The sequence below is a fragment of the Parambassis ranga genome, chromosome 2, assembly GCF_900634625.1.
Source record: "Parambassis ranga chromosome 2, fParRan2.1, whole genome shotgun sequence".
Classification (NCBI taxonomy): domain Eukaryota; kingdom Metazoa; phylum Chordata; class Actinopteri; family Ambassidae; genus Parambassis; species Parambassis ranga.
The window spans coordinates 19,649,868-19,667,524 of record NC_041023.1 but is presented as its reverse complement, the minus strand read 5'-3'; the positions used below and the strand labels follow the sequence as shown (position 1 = coordinate 19,667,524).

The window sequence follows — 17,657 nt, the reverse complement described above, 5'->3', positions numbered from 1 at the left end:
GTACAGCAGAAGGTCCTCGCTTTGACTGTACAAGAAACCAAACTACCCAAAAGTAGCTGTTCATCCATGTTTGAGCCGATGTGAAACTCATGACGTTTCTTCCAGGAGGTTTTTCTACTCTTCCAAAAAGTCTTACGTAACACGCTACACCCTGTAATTTACCTAACTAATTTCTCTGCTAACAAATTGATTCAGTCCACGCCCTGTGTACACATATCACCAGCCTCAGCAATTATGTGTAATAAAAACGCCTTTGAAAATTATTTGTTCAATAACATAGTTAAAATTAATGCTCCTTTGAAAATGAAGTGTCACCCAGCATCCTTGAGTCCAAAGACTTTGTACCACATTACAGAAAACCCTTAAAGGTGTTCTTAGAATATAATCGGACAGATGCTGCGTGTGTTTAATCACATAACCTTCGTGTCTTTCCACTTCTAAAACTAACCTGAGATCTCGCCTGAGACACTCCAGTGAAACTCCTCCACATTTAATGTCTATGTAGTAATGTGAAGTACGACCTTGAGTTGACTTGATTATCTGTGTCATTGTCTTGTCTGACTGGCTGCAAGATTTGTAACATCCAAGGTCAATGAAACCCAAGTGGAAGGGTTAAAAACTCCAGTTCATCCTGTCGCCTCTAGGGGCTGACTCCAAATGTGAGTCAACCCCAATAGAAAACACAGTTTTGTCTCTCTTAATAAGCTTTCTTTATGGACTATGTATGTGGTTCTGAAATTATATTAATTTAGCATAATTGTGGGCAGATCACTTTGATTGACAGGCAGATGCCTGCTCACAGCAGGAGTTATTTGCTTCCTTGTCTGGCCACCCAGTAAAGCTGGATCCATACTCCGCGAGACAAAGACATTTTTCCCCCCTGCAGACGTTACGCCCACAAAATGACGTCATTTTTTGTCTCTGACCGCCCGCTGATCCGCACTCCTGTGCACAGGGTCCGGGCCGAATTTTGTCTTTCAAGGCTGTGCGGCAACCATGCTGTGATTGGTTGGAATTTATTGTGGGCGTGATGAAAGTGGAGAAGCGCAAGAGCCTCTCCAGGTATATAGGTAGGTGTATAAACAGCACTGATTCAACAGATTTAGATAAGACCATACTGGTTTTGCATGATGAGCAATAAAAGAAAGAAAGAAAGGCAAGTCAGGGTGATTTGTCACCAATAACTCCAGACAGCCATTCACACATACCAGATGGTGACTGTTATTACCATTCTATATACTCCTACATACCCGGGCATAATAGGCTCGTTAACAATATCTGTATATCTTTGCTATTGTTACTTTTAATGTCGCATCTTCACAGCTCATCACCGGACAGTTTGAAGTATCGCAGGCACATTGGAAGACAGTAGATGTGCAAATGTGGTCATAAAGGCACAAACACTGAATCTTTGCTATTGTTACTTTTAATGTCGCATTTTCACAACTCATCGCCGGACATCTCACGCTGTTGCAGGCACCCTCTCTGTATAATGCCCTCTTGCCATGGCACAAGTCCTTGTGGTGTGTTAAAAAACTCAGTAAAGTCTTTCCTTATAGTTTAGTGGGCGGGCCGTATGAGGAGTTCTGCACACACGCGTCTCGTGGAGTATGGTACCTCAGTGCGGAAAAGACCTTTTTTTTGTATCTCTTACCACCCGTGGAGTGCGTTCTCCGCTCTTTGTCTCGCGGAGTATGGAACAGCCTTAAAGCTCCACTCACACTCCACCACTTTGCCATTGAATTGGAGGTTTAGATGACCTGTGATGCAGCCAACATGGTAACGATTGAAGCCCTTCACAGAGACTCAGAATGGCTCTTCAGAAACCGTTGGGTGACGCCATAAATGCTCCTTCCTTAATTATATACAGCCCTGCAGCTGAACGCCAAAACAGACTCAACACTTTCAGCAAAGCTGAACAGAGAGTCACATCTGGGATGCTTCTACTGGTGCAACACTTCTTGTGGGTCAATGAATAGCATGAGCTAGCTTCTATTTCCTCATTTGTTTCCACTCCTCGCGTAGTATAAAACTTTTTTTGGGCTCTTTCTGACTTCAACTTAAGGACTATAGCTTTTACCTTCAGTTTTGCTATTGGTGTGGGCTAAATATGTAGCAGGCCAGCACTAGGTTTAATTACATCTAAAATGTCACATTTTATGACATGACATGAGGCACAGACTGTAGGATTTATACAGGCTGCAGAAGCTGAAGGAGCTGCCATGTGAAATGCTGCATAACTTTACTACACATGCAGTAACCTGACTCAACAAGGCCAACTCTGAGTCTGCTTCCAGGAACTAAACTGCAAGCAGAGGCAGCATGCACAGATTTAATTTATTCAAATGATAAAATACCACGTTCATTTTCCTGCATGAACATTGATGATATTAATGTGTATCCGGCCACCAGAATCATTTTTACTGCCGCTGGATACATAGATAGGTGGATAGGGAAAGAGTTAGGAGGTAAACACTTCCCTTGAAGAGTTTACGAGTTGTGACGCCATTGTGCTGTGCAGTTTAATTACCTCTCTACCAGCAGGTCTGGTTCCCATTATGTCTGCTAACAGCCAGCTCTCCTCTGCACTCTTCTCCTTACCGCTGCCTTGTCCTCAGTTGGCATCCCTTTCACACACACAAAAAAAGAAGACGAGAATTTCAGTGCAGCATCCAGACTTAATGTTGTTTTTACAAACTCATTTGCCAGCAGAGTTACAGCGCAGTATTTCTGTAATCCTACATGTGGTGTGCTTATGTAAAATGTCAGTCACAATGGGATACCTGCATCGTACTGTGTCTTTAAACAGCACTAATCAGATCCATGATGCTGGCTCTGGGGTGTTTTTTTTCTCCATATGACAAACTTGGCGTCGGTAAAGGCGTTGCGTACCCTCGTGATGTGTTTGATGCTTTAAAGGTCTGACAGCTCACTGGCACTGACCCAAGGGATGGCAGCACACTCGTGCCCTTCTCCGTCTGTTTTTTTCCCCTCTTTTACCCTCCAAGCTTGAAAAGGCAGGATGTGGACAGTGTGTTATACCACTGAGCTGAAGACAAACAGCGATGAGGAGTGAAATCAAACCACGTGGGGTTAAACACAAGACAACTACTGACAACAGAGAGAGAGGATGTGGTCACAAGAAATATGTAATTCTGTACAATACATAATGACATATGGTCTGACGCCCAGAAGGATGCTTTTGTTTGGTTGCTTAAGGACATAGCACGTTACTGTTCTCTGCGTATTGCTTCAGTATGTGAAGGACTGTGTGGAGAATGGTGACCATTGGATCTTTCTGTACCTCACCCATTAGATCATAACTTCATGTCTCTCAGCAGATGTATGAGTTTGTCTTCCACAGATAAATTTCACCGACTCTTTTTTCTTTTTTCTTTTTTTCAGCGTCATCGTGAGTTCGTGGTTGCGAATTAAAGATCTGAAAAATGATTGGAAGGATTATATTGAAATTTGGTGCAGATGTTCATATTACCCTGAGAATGATTTTCATTTTTAATGGGATCGCTTGTATTTTATGACCAAATACCCACAAAACGAATGACATTCCCATCAGCCTCTGCTTTTTGTTTAGATGCTGCAGGCACAATTCAGTCTCACATTAGACCCACTAGTTTTTACCTGCAATCAGAAAGGGTACAATCGGCATTAGGTTCCATATCTAATGCTGTAGTCATGACACTCAGACCTTTTTTACTTCTTTTCTGGCAACATCTTTAACCCTTTAGCTGCTTCTAAAATGTAGCTCTTAGCGTAAGTTCAATCAGGAACACTCTGTTTCCCATCATTCACCATTTATCCCTCTCCGCTTTCCTAACCTGTCTTCTTCTATCCCTCACTCCACTGCGCCCTCTCTCTTCCGCTCACTTACACCACCACTTGCACCTCCCTCACCAATCAGCTGTCGCTTTCTGTCCCTCTCCTGACCAATCACAGCTTAGCACAAAATTTAAAAGTCTCCATCTCCTCTCCAGCTTTCTTCAGAACCCTCCTCCACCCCAAGCACCACCAGATCCACGCCAGTTCAGACCTCCTATCTCCTGCCCTCCAGCTCTCCACTACCACCAGGTCTAGACCCAGGGGGGGGGGTCTTCTGATCCAGCGGCTTCTCCTCTTGCGTTTTCCCCCTTTACAGATGTGGTCTTCACGACGGGGTCTAGGACGCTAATGCACATGAGCCTCTCATGATTGAAATGCCTGTGGTTGGCAGATACATACGCACAGACACATAACGGTACACAGATATGTACGCACATCTGTACACTCTATGTACACCGTGTACATGTATAAATACACCAGATGAGTACACACTTTAAATACATTTATATATAAAATATATGTTGCTTAGGCCAGACTCACACAGTATGGCTGTAAAACTATTCAGTCCCTTTCAAACTATACAAACTAAGACCCATTGATTTCTAACTTTTCTTGAGAAAACTTGGCAAACCTGATTTTTTTACAATAAAAATGAGTTGTCCGCTTGTTTCTCATAAATAACAGCCATCATTTTATAAGTAAGTAGTTTTAGTTACAGTGTTTCAAGTTGTAAACTGTGGTCGCTCACTTTTACATCACACACTAATCATGTGCTTGCTGACACGTTACAGTTACACAGTCACACACTCAAACTCAAATTAGCGTTGCCTTTGGCAGCTGTGCTGGCAAATCGTATTCAAATGACATCAACTAAGAATCCCACAGATCCCTTTTCTCCCTTGTCATCTCCTGCTGCCTCTTTAAGAAGTACCAATGCCATAACTTCCCATCTTAGGGCTGTGGGGTGTGGAGGATGTGGTCTGCTTAGCTGGGATTTACTAATGTGCAGACTCCAGCTGTGAGTACACACACACACAGTTCTCCGTGCTGAATGCTGACCTCAGAGTTACCTGTGGAGGAGGGTTAATGATAAAAACAAAAGCCAGATATTAACCACCATGCTCTGATCACAGATAATCTGACACATCACAGTGCGATATTACTCATCTGTGGATGTGTGCATGTAGGTGCAGGAAGACATTAGCTGCTGTACCTTTGCATATGGTCATGGAAGGGTCAGCCAACAGTGTGTGGGCAGCTCCTATAAGAAGAATTAAACAGAGAACAGTTGGATTCTGTGAGACTTTCTCTCTTAGCTGATTCAAAACATCAAGAAAGGAAGTAAAAAGGCTTAAAGGTGGAGGAGAGGGCGGAAGAAAGACTGAAGTGTAGGATGTAAAAAAAAAAACATAGGGCAGAGAAAGAAGGAGCCTGTTGTGGGAAAGAAAGGAGGAATAGGACAGAGATATGATTAGTGTGCAGCCTTGGCTCTCTTTGTCTAAGCTGTCTTTTTATCTGGGTTGGTGCCACATTCCAGACAAATGCAGCTCCTCCTATCTCTGTGTCTGAGATGCTGCTAATGTTGCCATTATCTCTGTGATTTGGTGATAAGGGATGTCCAGGGACTCTCTTTCCAGTTAATTACAGGCTAGCTAACCTCGGCCAGGTCAGTGTGACTCAGCTGTCTTGTCAAAAATAATGTATCTAAAGAATGAAAGGCAACCCTGAGATTTGCTAGTTATTGTCACATATTTCAGGAAGTGTGAAATTAATTGGAAGAAAAGGCAGGCAGTGGAGTTTCACATGACATCAAGTAACCCTTATAAACATCCTAAATGTAAATTATTATCAGCAATTTCTGTGAGTCACTTTGAGACTTTGCCAAATTTTGAGAAATGTCAGATGAAGAAAGGGAGCTAAGTTCCTCAGTACACATCGAGGAGCTCATCATTCATTCCCAAGAGGTGAAATGTAGCCGTGGGCAGAAGGACCAGCTTGACCCTGCAGTCAGCTGAATAACTGAGAGAGTGAGAAATGTCTGGTTTAGAGATAGGAAGGCAAAGAGAGAGAGAGAGAGAGAGAGAGAGAGAGAGAGAGAGTCATCCAGGGGGAAAACAAATTATCCATCACATAAAAATGTTGATTAATGTGAAAGAGACAGACAGAATGAACAGGAGAGACACAGGGAGACTAATGGGCTAATGGACTGGGATGGGCTGTGATAAGGCTGCAGGTAGGGCTGATGCTATCTCTCTCTGTGGAAGGCATTTTCCTCACCATAGTGGGCTCTAAATCATTCACACTGAGTCAGAAATGCCTGAGGAACCTTGCCTTTCACAAAAGCAACAATCTGTAGTGTTACAGTGTGTGACCAACAGAAACATGTACAGTGTTTGAAAATTGTCATGTACTGATACAATAAATTTAGATACAAATGACTAAATTAGTCAACATTTGTTTTATATATTTTGACTAGTTCAGGTCCTACATAATCAGACACATTTTTGTTAGAACTGCGGAGTCTCATGCAGCACCTCTCTCATTTTTTTTTTTAGATACTTTAGTAATCCCAGAGGGAAATTGCAGAGCTCCTCAAGGCTCTATACGTGGCCCTCTACTTTTCACCCTTTATATAGCATGGTGTCACATTCCACTTTTCTGCTGATGACTGTCAAATGTGTCCATCCATCCATCTTCAACCGTTTGTTTGGGGCCGGGCCCAGAGATCCCTCTCATCGGACACTTCTTCCAGCTCTTCTGGGGGAGGCGTTCCCAGGCCAGTGTGGCCGAGCTGCTCACCCTATCTCTAAGGGAGCTCCCAGCCCCCCTTCGAAGGTCATGATGTTGGGCCCTAGTGAGGCCTCCAAAATTCATGTGGATCTGGGTCCTTTAAGTCTATTTTTGACCCAGGCAGCCACAAACCCCTGGTGGCTGTCAGCATTACAGCTCACCTCCATGCTTGTAGATGGGACATCGAGCCAACTTAAAGCTAAAAGTACCTTCATTTATCTACAGTAAAAACAGTTCTTATTACACTGATCTGTGTTCAAGTGCTCATTTTTTTGATACATTTGTATTAAATTAATTATTGTTGGCTAAAAAATATAAGAGGAAGTGGGTGTGTCTGTGGTCCTTTTCCAACATAGCAGTGTCTGTAACGGAGATACGTTGGCCTCATGCTTCTGTAAAGCAGAGCATGCAGTGTGAGCATGCTGAGTTCAGTCTGGTGTCCGCCAGTCACCTCTTTTCTCTTTGCACTGTCAAACAGATGCTTGTAGGAAGTGTAAGTTCAGTTCTTGTTACTTCACACATCATACGCCACCTCATTTTATACAAAGCATCTCAGAAAAGCAGGAAAAAACTACTGGCTCTCATTGAAACACACGAATAAGGACACAGTTGGAGTGACCAACATATATATATGTCTGTGTGTTTTCAACAGTCATGACTTGTAGGAAAGAGTTGTGAAAATACTTTTCACACTGGATCAGACCTCCTGCTGTTTTTCTGAGTAAGTGTGGAGAGACTCATTGCAGAACACTTCTGAGGGCCGTAATTCTTCCTTTCAGTCAGCTATGAATACTAAAATTCTGCCTAGAAACTTCGACCTTGTGTGCAAATTATTATTAAGGATAGAGAGAATGAATACCAAACAAGAGAAGATCATTTAACACAAGATACAAGTTTAAAACTGGATGAGAGACAAGGAGAATTTAAGTGGAAAAGGTGCATGAAACGAGACAGTGAGCTTTTTATTGCTTTGATTTAAGAGGCGGTTATCCATCCAATGGGAGGAGGATGTAGTTTTTATAAGACAGAGCCGTAAAAGTGAGCTGGATACCTGAGAGTACTTTAAATCAATAAAGAGATGCTGGAGCAGAGAGGACGGTGGGACAGAACGCTGCTCCTTCTTCTCTGCTCATCAACAAAGCACATCATGCACAATAAACAAATTTTGTCCTGGAGCTAATGAGGCGCTAACGTTAACACGAAAACATAAACATTTGCAGGGTCATATAGAATAATAGAGGCACAACAACCCAAAAAGAACACAGCAGTCTGGTTCTCATAGCTTGGCAGTAGGCACGTAGCCGGCCTGGGTGAGACATACGATGTCAGCTGCGCCTTCTGTGTGTTGTTTTATAGCTTAAACATTCATCTTCCCATTCACACAACTATGCACCGCCATTTGTCTCTGTTATGTTGGAGGATATCGTAAATCTGACCACTGAAAACTATGTGTGTGTATGGTTTAAGTTAAAAACAGATATGATTTTATTTAGTGTTTGCTTCAGGATCCGTTTTTTTTTTTTGTCTAGTTTCATTAGCCCTAAAAAAGTCTTACCTAGCACCTAGAAGCACCTTTATGGAAACAAACAGGATTATGCTCATTTGTTCAGACGCAGCTTCGGTTTAATGACACTGAGGCCCATAATTGTTTTAAGATGCTCTTGTGTTTTCTGGCTGCCTTGAGAGGCTTAACAACAACGATCCAGAGAGCAAAGAGGGATTTAGGGAATGAGGACGGAGGAGCTCGTTTAAAATTTAAGAAGCAACAAAATACATTTCTACAAAACAGACTGACTGGAGACATGAAGTGTGAACATGCATTATGTAGCACTTTTAAAAAATAAACTGTAGTAGCTTTTTCCTGGAGGGAGGGTTTTTTTGTAACCACAACACTATACAAAAGGCATTTTTCCACTACAGGAACTGCAGGGCCATTTCCACAACTATCGTTGTCATACCTTGTAGATGCCTCAGACTTTGCCCGACAGGAAATCGTGGGTAAAATTGGGCAAAAAGTAGTGTAGTGTGTCCCCAGCTTAAGTGAACCCTGCAGATCCTAAACTGCACTGCAAAAAAAGGCCTGAAAGTACCAATCAGCAACTGTGACACCTTGTACCTGCCACAGGTTCCTGCAGTGGGAAAAAAAACCTATATATTCAGTTGAAAAGTACAAATTGGCCCTTTCATTCCCCACTTTTCCCACCTACTTGCCCTCTTATCTTATTTGTTCCCTTGTGGAGCATGGCAGCTTTTCACATGTGCATATTTTTCAGAAACATGACAGAAGAGACACATCGACTGTTTCAGAGATCAGACTTGTGACTGTTGCCCCCCCCCCCTCTCTCTCTCTCCAGTCTGGTATGGCAGGAATGTCACACATCACACACACAGACGCAGCAGTCATCACGGCGACCACACACTCTCGACTTTATGGTCCGTTGACAAGTGGATTATCAGGCACTGAGGTACAAGGACACCAGGCACACACACTCACCCTATCTATATGATATAAATATATGATTTAATTTAGTTTCAGTAGATTCTTCAGTATGACCTGCTCCCGGCACTTCAGATGATAACTATCTCACTTTCAGTGTGCTTGTTACGCCAGTGTTACACCCAAGACACACAATCCTATGAGGAGGTCAGGAGACCGGGATCAAAGGTCAGACTGTGTACCTAATGAGAGATGAAGACTGATGGAGTTACAGCACCAGTGTGAGATAATCTGTATCAGTATGGCATCAAAGAGGACCTGAAACATGGCCTGTAGATCTTGGAATCAGCTATAGGAAATGTCATGAATGCTTACTTAAAAGTTCAGATAGCCTTGTGCTTTTTTTGGGATAATGTAATTTCAAGAACCTCTTTAATAATATGGGAGTGGACAGGAGGGTCTGGTTTGCCTCACACAACTACAGAGGGAGGAAAGTAAAGATCTGAAGATAAAAAACACAGATGTATAAGTAAGGGAAAGGAAAATGTCACAAGGGAAAGAGAGAACACTGAGGATGGAGGAGGTGGAAAAAGAATGAAGTGACATGAAATGATTTCAGAGGGACAGCAGGATGACAAACTGTGGGTGAAGCCACAATGTGACATTTAGATGAGACCATGAAAATGTTTTTCTCATTCAGCGCTGCTTTTATGGCTTTGTGTCTGTTGCATACAGTATATTTCCTGATTGCCCATCTCTTTTTCCACTGGAGACAAATGACTTAATGTTTTTCACATCAGATGCCTTCCTTTAAGCCATGGGAGCATCATCATCATCATCTGTGGTGCAGTTTCCATTGTTGTTGTATCAGAGGGAAGGGACTGGATGAAGACAGGGCACAAAGTTGCAGTGTACTCTAAGAGACTGTTTACAGTTAGTTCTATAACTGGCATCTTCCGTAGGAGGTTTGATGGTTTGATGACCGCCATCTCCACTTTGGAGGGTCAGCATGTAAAAGAGCGTCCTGTGTCCAGGTAGTCCACGTCTTTGCATCCCAGAAAATAAAGGCCATCACTTTGCCTTGTAGACTGCGAAAGTGAGGTCTTAAAATGTGTCCCTTAATGTCCACTGTAAAGACAATCTACTCCAAAGGAGTTTAGGGACTGAGTGAGCTGACACCTGTAGAGGTTTTGGGAGAAACCCTCCTCTGTGGCAATGCCGTTGGTCATCATGTATCCTGTCAGTGGTTGACTGGCTTTCCAGGACAAAGGTCATCTTCCAGCCCTCTTACTTCACCATGCTGTAAGGAGTACCCTCCACTACCATTGCCACCTTGTTGTTGTTCTGATGATGAAGGTGTGAGTTTGGGGTTGCCGATGTTGTCCATTCTGTCCATTTTCCAGATGGTTTAATCCATCAGGGTGATGTTAGCACAAAGGGGAGCGGAGATGCCAAGACCTCCCTGTCTCTGGCAACTTCCTCTGGTTCCTCCTGGGGAATCCCCAGCTCCTCCCAGGCCAGTCAGGGGCTGTCATCCCTCCAGCGAGTCCACAATCAGCAATGGGTCTCCACCCAGATTTTGACATGTAGCAAAACACAGAACTTGGACAGAGGTTAGTGACTTTCTTTATGTATAATCATACAAGAGCGTTGCTTTAAATCAAAATCCTCAACAAACAATGATTATTAAAACAAGTGTGCCACTGAAATATTGCAGATTTCTGAAATACAAATCCAGTAAATGAAGCCCAAACATGTCCACATTTGGGCTTGATGTATGGAGATCCCTCCCGTCTGCCTGTCATGGAGGAATGACTTTAGATTGATGAAGCAGGAAGAGAAAGTCACAATAGAAACAAGCAGTGGAAGGCCCGAAGAAGAGAAGAGGGGACTGATATAGCCTGAAGGTGTTCCTCAAACATCTATCAAGACAGAAACATATGATTCACAGCATCGCCAAGAATCCCCCCACCCCCTCCAGCAGCTGCCCAGGAAAGACCCTGACAGGCAGACGAGCCGAGACCAGCCTCGCCCCGTCTGAAGTGTGTGAGAGCTCATCACTCATCACACAGATATGGGTTAAAGGAGGAAAAGTACAATGAGTGGCAGAAGTTCACGACTGTACCGACAAGCTGACTGACAGAGAGGTCACACAAATAGAGCGTGTCGAGCAGAGGTTTACATTTAAAATAACAACCGATGAGATCATAAGAGTACAAAAGTTTACAAACTGTTAGTTATTCTCACTCACACAGAATTAAAGCTGCTAATTGTTATTTTTCTGTGTCACTGTAGTTCTTGAAAATCACCACTAGGGGGATGACATTTAATGTATTTTTGTAATATTTTTGTTTGGAACCTGTAAACATCTTTGTTTCTGCTATGATGTTGGATATCAACTGACTTTTAGAGGCCACTTGTGGAACTGCAGTTTGTATCACTTCTTGTTAGCTCGCATGCAATCCTCAGCAAATTCTTTTAGAAATTCATCTCTTTAAAGGCCTAAGACAACCAATTGTAAGCAGGACAGATTCCTGTTTTCTCTAAAATAACGACCAAAAAAGGGGACTAAGTGAAAGGACAAGAGAGAATCTCTGTCTGCATTACTTCTGACAGACACCGAAAATGGAAGCAAAGAGTAAAAGTGAGGCAAAAGAAAAGAAGGAAACACAAGACGAAAGGGAGAAGATAGAGTTAAGCCAGGCAAAGCCACAGTCAACACAAGCATGCTGAAATGATCAGATAGACCTCTCAGCAGACATCTTATCAATCAGAGACAGAAGACCACAGCGTGTGTGTGTGTCAGAAGTCGAGTGCACTCGATGCAATCTGCCAAGAGATGTTTGTCTTAAGGATGAGTACAAAGACATGCTAACAAATGCTGTGGCAAAGGTCCAAGCTGACATAGGAGACGCACACTCACGCACACACACACACACACACACACACACACACTGAAGTATACAAGCATGTGCAATCATAGCGCTCTCTGTAGGTCTGCAAATTTGATAGAGATCTTGCAGATTTGGGGCACTTAGTCCTGGCAGCTGAACAGACAGCAATGATTGCATCTGTGTGTGTGTGTGCGTGTGTCCACATGTGTGCATGTCAGCCTGAAGATGCTCCTTTAGAACAGGAGGAGAGAGAAAGACGGATGCGCCTGATGATCTCACAGCTGGAAACATGCAGCAAAACCAAGGACAGGCCTGCTTTTTCTTTCGTGTGACTTCTCGCGCTGTGTCTCTTAAAATAAAAAGTAAGGAGAACAAACAAAACAAAAAAAACTCTGAGGTGAACACACAGAAAGAATTTGTCATCCGCCACAGCTTGCCAACTGCTCTCTACCACTTTGGGGAATCAATCACCCTGACACAGCGAAAAAGAGAGATATTTAATCCAGGGATTTGGGTTTTAACTGAAAATCCATGGCTTCGATTTATCGCAGCGTGGAGCCACACTCAGCCAGCTCTTCAACAAGGAGTCCATTCTTTATGGAGGGGAATATTTAGCAGAGTGTCTGAGTGAAACTCAAATAAAAGATCTGGACTAAAAGTCATTGTTAAGTCAACACAAATTGACAGTTTTTAAATAGCTGTATGACATTTATGGTTCAATAAAGGACGTCTGAACCATAAATTTGATCCAAACATAAAACATAAGAGCATCTTGTTACAGTGTGAATGAGGCTAACATGTTAACATTTAGTTTTTAAGTATTGGTCCTCCATACCAGCGACAGACGGGGGGTTAAAAAGGTCTCAAGCCCCACAAAAAAAATCCACAGTCACACACGTTTGTCCTCAGTGGGTCAAATGACTCTACAGAATGACAACCTTCATCATTCAATTCTGCTCTTTGCCATCAAAAAATGTCTTTGGACTGCATTAATACAGCACTTAAATATGTTCATTTAGCATTAAGAATAATAAAAGATGTAAAAAAAAAAACAAACAAACAAATTCTTGTTTGTTTTTTTTTTGTTGTTCAGGGAATCTCATATTTGGCATATTTGTACATAAGCATTACCTTTAACTTATAACTGGAATAATAATCCTTTATTTAATGTATTTGTTATGTTTTACCCACCCCCAGATCAACTTTTCTACCAAACATCCACACTTTAGAGACTTGTCGGCTTCTGTGCTAAGAAATAAAATTAAAAAAGAAATACCGATAATTGTTAATGTTTCTGTCCAAGCTGAGATATTTGGATTAAAATAAACCTGAATGTGCTGTCTGTGTACTGTCAGTGGTACATAATGCTTGGCAGCTGCGCACACAAAGCAACTTGCACCTAATTAATGATCTAACTCACAACACCTTCTGCCTGTGACCTCCTTCCTCCTGATTGGCTGTTGCTGATTGTGTCACAGCTTATTTAAGACTCCTGAGCTCACTGCTCTTCTTCTTCTTCTCTTCTGAACACCTTTTTTTGGTCTGTCTGATGTTACAGCGCTTTAATTTGTCTTTAACATTTCGCTCGGATCTGAGGGATTTAAATGGGTATTCAAATTTGCATAATCTTTGATGGCAGACCGATTAAATGTGGTAGAGTCATCAAAAATAAACCTCATCTTCCCTTAAATCACCTTGAGGTGACTCGCTCATGCGTTCACATGTAAGGCTAATTTAATCTCTTTTTTTTTACTCTCTCAGCATTTTGGCTGCAAGTCCGACCATGTCTCACCTGCTGCTTTGATTGATTGATTTTTTTTTTCTACCACGCCTGTCACCATGACATCCATACTAAACACATTCACTCAATGTAATCACAGATGGCTTCAGATATGAAGATTACTGGCACCACTTTCAATGGAGAAAATACACATTTTGACACGATACAGTGATTTGACCAGCTGCGTTTTTTAACTATATATATCTATATATATATATATATAGATATATATATTCCAGATTCCAATAAATGCACCCTCATGTTCCCCACCACACTCTCTGTCTGCGTCTCCGTGTCGCTCACTCCTCTAATATTTCAGAAATTGCAGCCATGTGTCCGAGCGGTTCAAAAGCACACCTTGAGGAACAACACTATTATCTACAATTCACTTTGAGTGCATAAGCAGAGGGAGAGATGGTGGATGGAGAGATTAAAAAAAGAGACGCACGAGGTTAAGAGGGGTGAGCTTTCAATGTGTTTGTTTGTGTGTGGATGTGTGTGTGTGCCTCACACCCACACACATCCACACACACACACACGGCTGTCTAAGTCCTCGAGAAGATTGATTGCCTTCCAAGGATAATCTGTCCCAGACACTTTGAAGCAACCCCCCCCCACCAACAGTCTTCATCACACTCCTCTTTCTCACCCCCTGTCTACCTTCTCTGCCCTTTGCTCTCCCAGTTGCCGTAACCTCTCCATCCTGTCTGAGCACCCTGAAACCTTTTCCCACCTTCCTAATGATTTGTGTGCTTCATTTTTTTTTTTTACTTTACAGAAGAAGAGTGCAAAAAACATTATCCAGACCCCACCTAAATCTTTAGGGTGAAGCAAAATATGTGACAGTTCACATGTACAGAGGAAATGTATCAACCCCGCTCTGTGTCTTCAGTTTGTTCTGCTGTCTGCAAAAAGAAAAATATCACTCTGCACGGACAGCGTTTGACTTCCTCCCTCTCCCCCCCCCCCCCCCCCCCCCCCCCCCCCCCCCTCTCTGTCTCTCTCTAGCTCTGTTTCTCTCTCTCTCTCTCTCTCTGTGCCCAACCTGAACCCGTCCTTAAAGAATTTATGATGGTCTGTGTAACAAACGTCTTCCATCTGGCTTTGAGATAGAAAATGAATAAAACATCTGACAGACAGAGGCACCTTTTTTCTCATCCTCTTCACCCTTTTCACCCTTCCACAAAATAAAAAATGCTACCTTTGATGAGTTAAAGTTGCACCTAAATATCCAGGTTTAACACTGCATTTATTTTTAGGTTTAAATGGCATTTTTTAAAAACGTATTTATTGACTCTGTTGCAAACATGACTCAGTTTCTCCTCTTTTCTGATGAAACACTCTCCATTGTCTCCAAAATTGCTGCCGTATTTGGCCACTGGCCTTGGTGGTATCTACCATTGGTCACCTTCTATAACCCTGACTCTATGACTAAGGTACTAAATGACTTCTTACAGCGGAGAGATGTCCAATTCCTTCTTTATGCTGTTCTTGTGTCTGACTTCCCATCTGCTTGATCTGCACAGTTCAGGTTGATCAGGTCAGGCACAAATGATCATGAAAATAGTGCATGCTAGTGCATGTGTTTTTGGTGGAGCTGAGGGTTGCTTCTGGGAAATACAGCATGGTACTTGTGCTGTAAAGCAAGTCATGGGAGAGGGCCACAACCAAATATTCTAATGCACCTCCTCACAATGTCCAGATAGGCTGAAAGAGTAGGTCAAACCACACCTGTTGTTAACACAGTTAGGGTTTATCCTTCTGGGACCATGACTGCAACAACAGGCTTATAAATCCTAGAAACTGGTCAGTTACTTGATTGAAGAGGTGGACCACCATGATCAGAACATCTAGAAGACTGGCTTCTCTATGTAATTAAAAACGCCATACGTCAATACATGTAAACACACACTGACATGCAGATACACACCTACTACCTGACAGTTAGTCCGGTATAAAGAACACACAACAGGAACTGATGAAACCTGATCTGATCCATCCATGGCGGTGCTTATAAACATTATACTCAAAAAGCAAAAGCTTCAATTATGAAAAAGGACCTCGGTACTTACACCAAGGCTAATTGTGAAAATGATGCCTTTTCCTTGAACTCCCCCTGAACCTGCCTCCAAATGATGCCCCTACATTTGTCTTTGACCCCTGTGTGGAAATAACCGGCTCCAGTTATCCTTGGAAAAAAAAAAAGAAAAGAAATTGCAGGGTATAGGAGGGGAGCTAGCCCAGGGGAGGCGCACATGGCCGTTGGCCCGCTGGAGGCATCTACTAAGGGGGAGAAAACACACTGTTACCATTAGCATGACTGCCTTTTAACAGGCGGCTGATCTGTTGCGACACGCTCCTCCTCTGCCTGGTGGATCAGTGATGCAGAGATAGGCCGCTGTCTGCTGGTGTCATTGAGGATTGTTAAGTGGGCAATTACGCTCAGTTGATATCTATAAGCTTTAGGGTTTGTTTTGGTAAAATCCACTGGAGCTAAGTCTATTTTCCAGTTCGATATATTATTATTATTTTTAAAGCAATAATATGTAAGACATATTTGAACTAGTGTTGGATTCTTAAACTCCACCGACCAGGTGTGCAGGGTGAACCATATGGAATACATTTACTGTTGATCCAAATATGAAAAAATATCCATCATTTAGTCGGAGAAAAAAAAAAGCTGCTTTTTGGAAATTGATTTATACCGAAGGACAAATAAAAGCATGCGGAGGCAACTCAAGCTGACAAACCAGCATTTGTTTTTATAGGCTGATGATAAACCGTTTGACAAAGATTTCCCTGACAGGAATGTTACCGTGCGCATGTGTTTCCAATCTTTAGAAACATTAAAAAAAAGAGAGGGGGAAAAAAGCTTCTCCTTATGCCACATGTTCTGGTATCTTCAGAAAACACTATTTCAATCATGAGTACAAAGTTTGAATGTGCATTGACGTCCTAGACCCCATCGTGAAGACCACATCCGAAAAGGAGGGAAAACGCAAGAGGAGAGGCCGTTGGATCAGAAGATCCCCCCGGGTTCTAGACCTGGTGGTGGTGGAGAGCTGGAGGGCAGGAGATAGGAGGCCTTATCTGGCGTGGATCTGGTGGTGCTTGGGGTGGAGGAGGGTAGCCGGGTTAGATCAGAAGACAGCTGGACAGGAGCTTGAGACTTTAGAATTTCGTGCTAAGCTGTGATTGGTCAGGAGAGGGATGGAAAGCCACAGCTGATTGGTGAGGGAGGTGCTTTCTATTAAGCACTTGACTATGAGAGCAGAAGAGAGGGGGGGGAGCAGAGGAGTGAGGGATAGAGGGAGAAAGATTAGGAAGCGGATAGGGATAAATGGTGAATGATGGGAAACAGAGTCTTCCTGATTGAACTTACGCTAAGAGCTACATTTATTATACAGCGAGTGCTTTAATGCTTTCAGAGTGCAGGCGTGACTCTTGTCAGATGGAGGATTCTGGTGTCAGACGCAGGAGTTTGGGATCTCCAGATAAAGCTTTGTTTTGGCCACAGTCTGAAAAACCTGCAGTCATGATACACAGGAAGCATCGTATTTACTTTGTATCGTAAAATTCAAACCAGTTCAAGGGGCAGCACAACAAACAATATCAACATCACTGTTTGTAATAGGATCCGTCAAGTAATATGTAAAATTAGCATTTAACTTTGCATGTCATTTTTGTATTTCAAAAAAAAAAGCTAACGTGCTAAAATAACAAGTTACTATAGAGATAACTCAGACTGTACTTAGGTCAGATAAGCTGCTACGTGCTAAAAATCTGCATTTGTTATTTTGTTAGCATGCTGCTAATGCATGCTTCCCACCAAATACATCACTTTGGCTATTTTAACTATCAATGCAATTATAGTGAATTGCACTGATGCGTTAGCTTACCAGAGTCTGAGGAAACAATA

General features: G+C 42.5%; 1 protein-coding gene and 1 long non-coding RNA gene across 2 annotated transcripts in view; both read left to right on the top strand.

The window, feature by feature from the left end:
• Positions 1-9,655, top strand: part of pphln1 (periphilin 1) — a 72,426-nt gene extending 62,771 nt beyond the window's left edge. The window contains exons 12-13 of the mRNA XM_028421047.1: positions 8,982-9,092; positions 9,222-9,655. Coding sequence (XP_028276848.1) covers positions 8,982-9,092; positions 9,222-9,320 — 210 coding nt within the window. The 3' untranslated portion in view covers positions 9,321-9,655. The remainder of the gene's footprint in view (positions 1-8,981; positions 9,093-9,221) is intronic.
• A 479-nt stretch (positions 9,656-10,134) lies between these two features.
• On the top strand, positions 10,135-11,195 carry LOC114432485 (uncharacterized). Its single transcript, XR_003670280.1, has 3 exons — positions 10,135-10,366; positions 10,468-10,677; positions 10,782-11,195. It is a non-coding gene; the product is annotated as an uncharacterized LOC114432485 (long non-coding RNA).
• Positions 11,196-17,657: the final 6,462 nt, after the last annotated feature.